The 5,985-nt window shown below is 45.9% G+C and overlaps 1 protein-coding gene across 1 annotated transcript in view; it reads left to right on the forward strand.

Moving 5' to 3' along the window:
• Positions 1-5,985, forward strand: part of GALNT12 (polypeptide N-acetylgalactosaminyltransferase 12) — a 33,066-nt gene that overhangs the window by 12,474 nt on the left and 14,607 nt on the right. Inside the window, exons 3-4 of the mRNA XM_011366312.2 lie at positions 2,918-3,087; positions 4,753-4,942. Of these exons, the coding sequence (XP_011364614.1) occupies positions 2,918-3,087; positions 4,753-4,942 (360 nt within the window). The remainder of the gene's footprint in view (positions 1-2,917; positions 3,088-4,752; positions 4,943-5,985) is intronic.

Raw genomic sequence — 5,985 nt, forward strand, 5'->3', positions numbered from 1 at the left:
AGTTTGGGCCTAGGCATCCGAGAGTTTCCTTGGACTTATTTCATACAAAACTTAGTGACTTAACAATAAACATTTGTTATTTCTCATGTAATTTCTGTGAGTCAGGAATTTGGATGTGGCTTAGCTGGTGGGATCTGTCACCATATCTCAGTCAAAATGCTGCCTGGGGCTTTCATCATTTCAAGGCTTGTTTGGGGCTGGAAGATCTGCTTTCAGGAAGGCACATCCATGCTGGAAAGTTTGTACCACCTATCACCTATTGGTCAGAGGCCTCTGTCTCTGCCACATGGACCTCTGCTTAGGCTACTTGAGTGTCTTCACTGGATGGCGGCTGGCTTTGCCTAGAATGGGTGGTCCATGGGAGGGAAAAAAGGAGGAAACCTCAGTGTCTCAGGACCTGAGAAGTCACATACTTTGGCTGCATTCTGTTCACATGTAGTGGTTTTAAAAGTTATACATGAATTCTTTGATATCTTTCCCTTCAAAAGACAGAGCCTACTCTTCCTCCCCTTGCATGTGGGCCAGACTCCTCCCCTCTGTGGAGCACAGTGCTAAGTCCGTACTTCCATGCATTGGAAGCCAAGAATTCAGGTCCCGCTGGCTAGGGCAGGTGGAGATGTCCTGTTGCTGGCATGCTTCCAGCTTCCTCTGACTTTCCTCAGGTGCTCAGAGCTGGGCCTCTGGATGCAACAGGGAGAGAATGTAAATGCAGCTGAGAAGAGCCAGCCCCTATCAGAGACTCTCAGATAAAACTGTTTGTGTGGAAAAGCCATCCCAGTGACAGCAGAGCCTGAGCCTGAGCTGGTGCACAAGCTGTCCTGGTGTTTTGGAAGAGGGACCTGGAGCTCTTTGGAACACCCTGAGAGAGAGAGGAGAAAGGGAGGGCTAGGTGGGGAGATGTGATTGTAGGGATCTTTATTTAGATTACCATGGCCCACCTAAGCCTCTTTGAGGGTGGAAAGAGCAAGAGAGTAAGACCTATGACAAGGATCATAGGACAAGGATCCTGACAGAAGGATCTCGGCCAAGTACACACTTGCAATCACTCTGTGAACTGCCCAAGTTATCCTACCTCTCTGAGCCTTGTCTTTAAAGTGGAAACAATAAACACTAACATAGGAAGGAGTTGTGAGTTAAATAAAGTACTCTGTTTCATCAGTTCTAAGGTACTTCTTTAAAAAAATGTTTAAACATTTCTAAAGTTAGGATATCTTAAAATCAGTATGTCCTATAGTTATTCGTCTCCTATTGGTTCATGAAAGAATGGTATGTCTTCCAACCATTGGGTTTTAGCTTTGATGAAAAATTGTAGACTGGTGATATGATAGCACTAAGGAATTGCTTATTTTTTAAGGTTTTACAATGACATTGTATTTATTATTTAAAAAATCCTTATCTCTTAGAGATATGTATTGAAATATTTAGGGACGCTATGACATGCTGAATTTTGCTTAAAAATATTCTGAGTTGGAGTGGGTCAGGATTAACCAGGCATTGAGAACTGCCAAAGTCAGGCAAAGGGTACACAGGAGTTTCTTATAGTATTCTCTCTACTTTTTATATGTTTGAAATTTTTAATAATATGATAAAAGGAGAAAAAACATAAAGAAATAAGTCGCATACACAAAGGGCTCTTCCTCAGCTTTTCGTGGAACTGAGTCTCTTGTTATTCAGATCTCATCCTAAATGTCACCTCCTTTGAGAGGCCCCCCCATTACCTGTTCTGTGGTTGCTCCCCATCTCCCTTCCCACTCCCTTCTGTAGTTCCTCTGTTTCATCAAAGTATGATCCTTTTGTTCTTAGTATGATCACTTTCTGAAATTTTTGATACGTCTGTTTACTTGATTATTGTTCCTCTGAATGTACGCTCCATGAGAGCAGGAGTTTTGCCTATCTGGCACATAGTAGGCCATCAGGAAATATTTGGTGACTGACTGATACAGGCCCATTGGTATGGTGCCTGGAATGTGGCAGGTAGTCAGCAGATATTAATTTTCACCCCTCTTCCTGCTTGGTTCTCCATCTCTTTGGCCTCCCACTCAGCTTATCTGTAAGGGTCTTCCCTTTCTGCCTGTAGCCTGGCTGGTCTTCAGCATTTATCCCCTTCTTGAATTTCCAGCCCAGCATTCAAACCCTGGTCCTTCTGGTGTTGCTCATGCTGGGTGTCATTTTAGAACCTTTCTTAGAATCTGCTAGGTTTCCTAGTGAGACATGGGGAGCTCTGGAAGATCCTAGGAGATTATTTCCCATTCCCATAGACATTGCTGGGATGAAATGTAGGGAAGATGCTGGGAGAGGGTAGGGAGAGACTCAAGTTGAATGTGAGTAACCAGAGCATGGTGAGTGACATGCTGAAATGGAGGCATGGGCAAAGTACTGGAGGAGAATCGAGGAGCAGCGAGCCACTGCCCCAGGTGGGGGTCCCAGGGCCTTCCCAGAGAGGTGTATGATTGAGTTCTTGAAAGAGGACAGAGAGTTTGCACAGTAGAGGAGGGAGGAAAGGGCCTTCCAGGTAGAGGGCACGGTCTGAGCAAAGGCCCAGAAGTGGGCCTGGAAAGGAATGAACAGATGGAGAGCTGTTGGACAGGGAGAAGTGACAGTCTCCCTCCTTTCTGATTCTGCTCAGTTTGTATGTTGCTCAAATCCGAAAATTGCTTTAAAGCTTAAAAACAGTATCCTCCAGTTCAAACTTGTTGGGTGTCATTTTAGAATTTTTCTTAGAATCTGCTGGGGCTTCTAATGGAACACAGGGGACTTTGGAAGATGCCAGCAGATTATTTCCTCTTCCCCAGGGGTAGGTCTCGAGACTGTGACCTATGTCCCCTTCATCACTCCATCTCCAGCCTGGGCTGGGTACACACACAGTCAGCAGTGGGTTCTCGATTCCTGAAGTTGTGAAATTGTGTTATATTTGCAGGTGCAAAGAGAAGAAATATGATTATGATCATTTGCCCACGACATCTGTTGTCATAGCATTTTATAATGAAGCCTGGTCAACTCTCCTTCGGACAATTTACAGTGTCCTTGAGACGTCCCCAGACACCCTGCTAGAAGAAGTTATCCTTGTAGATGACTACAGCGACAGAGGTAAACCCCCGGCATGGGCTCTTGGAGAAGCCTGGCTTTCCATGGCAGTGCCTGGGACATGTGGAATGGGCCTGGTAAGGACCAGCTTCCTATGTCCCCCTGTGTCGGGCCCTTGCCCTTAGGGAGCTCAGAGCCTGGGGGCATGCAGATGTGATGACAGAGGGCTCCACCATAAGGTGCTGCTGGAAACAGGTGAGGGACTTACTCTGAATGGGTGTCCAGAGCGGGGTGGTTGACCTTAGTTTTGAAGGTTGAGTAGTTTGCGGGCAGCGGAGGAGGAAAGAGGGCATTTCAGGTCGAGGGCACAGATGCGGAAAGGCTCTGAGGTGCAATGCTGTGTGGACTGTAGGATCTGCCAGAAGTTCAGGAAGGACGGAGGTGGGGAAGGGTGCAGGTGTTGGACATGAGGCCAAGTAGCTTGGACAGGGGGAGACAAGGCAGAGTTTTAAGTAGGAGAGCAGTTTGGGACACCCCTCTGGGCTGGAGTGTGGAGAATGGCATACAGAGGAATGTTTTTTTTTGTTTTGTTTTGTTTCTGTGGCAAGAATATTTAGGGAAACATTTTCACAAACTATGAAGCAACCTGGAACATTTTATAAAATGTTCCCCTCCACTGATGATTGAGGACTTTAAGACAAAGCCCATGTCGATCTGGGGCAGATTCTCTCATTTTAGTTTTGCCTAAGAGGTGCCCACTGGCTTCCACCTGACCCACCAAGGTTCTAGAACCTGTGTGTGGAGTCGGGAGTCCTGGGGCCAGCCTTAGCTGTGGGCATGCTCCTTCCCACTTTTAAGGACTTATTTCCTATTCTGCAAAATGAGGTGAGCACATTCCTGACAAGTTGGATTTGTTTAACAAGTCTGAGAAATCATACGAGAAAGCTCTGGGAGGCAGTGTTAAGCCTGTGGATTTCAAGCAAGCATCCCTAGGTTTAAATCATGGGTCCTCAGCTCACTCACTCTGTGACCTTGGCAAGTTACTTAGCCTTTCTGGCCTCAGTGTTCTCATCTATAAAATGGGGGTAATAGAAATACCTCCCTCATAGGATTGTTATAAGACAAATGTGAGTTATATGTAAATCAATTATACAACCATGGCATGGTAGGCCCTCTAATGCCATTATTATTACTACGATTACTGTTTCAACTTAAAGGTGCTCCTGAGAAAATTTACATGAACATAACTGTATTATAAGTAAAAGTTATGTTAACATAATTCCATATAAGTTAAAAAATTTATAGCATATTACATAATGAATGTAAATTAACAAAATTTATGTTAACATATTTTTTCAGAAAAATTGTAGTTAGGAGGGTCTTGTCCTTTTTATTTTAAAATGTTCACAAATCAAGGTGTGATGTATTTTGGGAGGATAATAGCTTTATTGAGATATATCCACATACCGCACCACCCATTTCAAACGTACGATTTCAGTGTGCGTGGAGAGCATTGGGTGGTTCTGGAATTCCTCCACCCCGGCCTCCTTCAGCCTTCAGGGCGATTCCAGCTTTGGTTCTGGGTGAGGTGAGGGTGCCCCAGGTGGCAGAACAGAGGAGACCTGTGTCTTTTAGTCTTCTTTTGGGACAGGGAGGCCCTGGACGGATCTCGCTTGGAATGTGTGGTGGTGACCATGGTGACCATCGTTGTCCCGCCTCCCTCCGCAGAGCACCTGAAGGAACGCCTGGCCAATGAGCTGTCAGGGCTGCCCAAGGTGCGCCTGATCCGCGCCCACAAGAGAGAGGGCCTGGTGCGAGCCCGGCTGCTGGGGGCTTCCGCAGCTAAGGGGGACGTGCTGACCTTCCTGGACTGCCACTGTGAGTGCCACGAGGGGTGGCTGGAGCCGCTGCTGCAGAGGTGCGTGAGCCGTCCATGCGGGGAGGGTCCCGACACTACACAGAAACAGAAACAAACTGATGACTGTGGTGTGAGAGGCCATGGGGCACCTGTCTCAGATGGTCCTCTGTCACTGGGCGTGATAACAGTCTCTACTTTACTGGGCTGTGGAGGCCATTAAATGATCTAATAAACATACAGTTCTTAGAACATGCTAAGCATACGGGAGGCCCTGTAGTGAGCTTTTGCTTTTATTACTACTTATTATTACACATTTATTGTAGAAGATTTAGGATGAATGGTCAGTGAAGAAAAAAGCTCCCCAGGGACTTAGATGTGCATCAGAGTTGAGACACACTGGACTCTGTACTGTCGCTCAGGTGGTCCCAACCAGGATCAGTATCTCCCTTCCCTCTAGAGGCTTTCAGAAATAGATGTTCTTGGTTGTCATGTCAACCAGGTAGTGCTTCTGGCATTTTGTGAGCCAGGAACCAGGGATACCAGGTATCCTGCAGTGTGCATCCTGCACAGCAATGAATGATTCTTGCCCCAGAGGCCAGTAGCGCCCACATGGGGGCACACTGCTGTTTGGCCTGCACATTCTGTAACCATGATTCCGTGTCTTCTACTCCATTGCTGGCTCCCCCCAGTTTTCTCGTTGTTGTAAAACTTAGATTATCCATGGTTCCAGCCAGCTTGATTATCAAGTCACAAGTTCTTGGGGTCTCTGCCAGAAGCCGCACAGCATATTTGAACCTGTGCAACAAGTCTGCCATTGTCCCTCTCAACCCTTTTTATAATGCCCTCACCTCACTATATTTAAAGAATTTGGTTTGTAGCTACTAACTCTGCAACTTACTCAATTTGGTGAACTCAGGTTTGATTCTCTGTCTCACACAATCTATCCTGAATAGTGCAATTTCTCTAAAATTATAGTTCTTACCTCTGATTTTCTGGTGTTGTTCTAAAAATACTTATAGCTCAAATTTGGCTGATCTCTGTTTCTTCATACCATTGTTTTGTGTGACTCTCAGACACTTGAGGTGTCAAATTCCAGATAAAAG

Source organism: Pteropus vampyrus, unplaced genomic scaffold (genome assembly GCF_000151845.1).
Source record: "Pteropus vampyrus isolate Shadow unplaced genomic scaffold, Pvam_2.0 Scaffold123, whole genome shotgun sequence".
Lineage (NCBI taxonomy): Eukaryota > Metazoa > Chordata > Mammalia > Chiroptera > Pteropodidae > Pteropus > Pteropus vampyrus.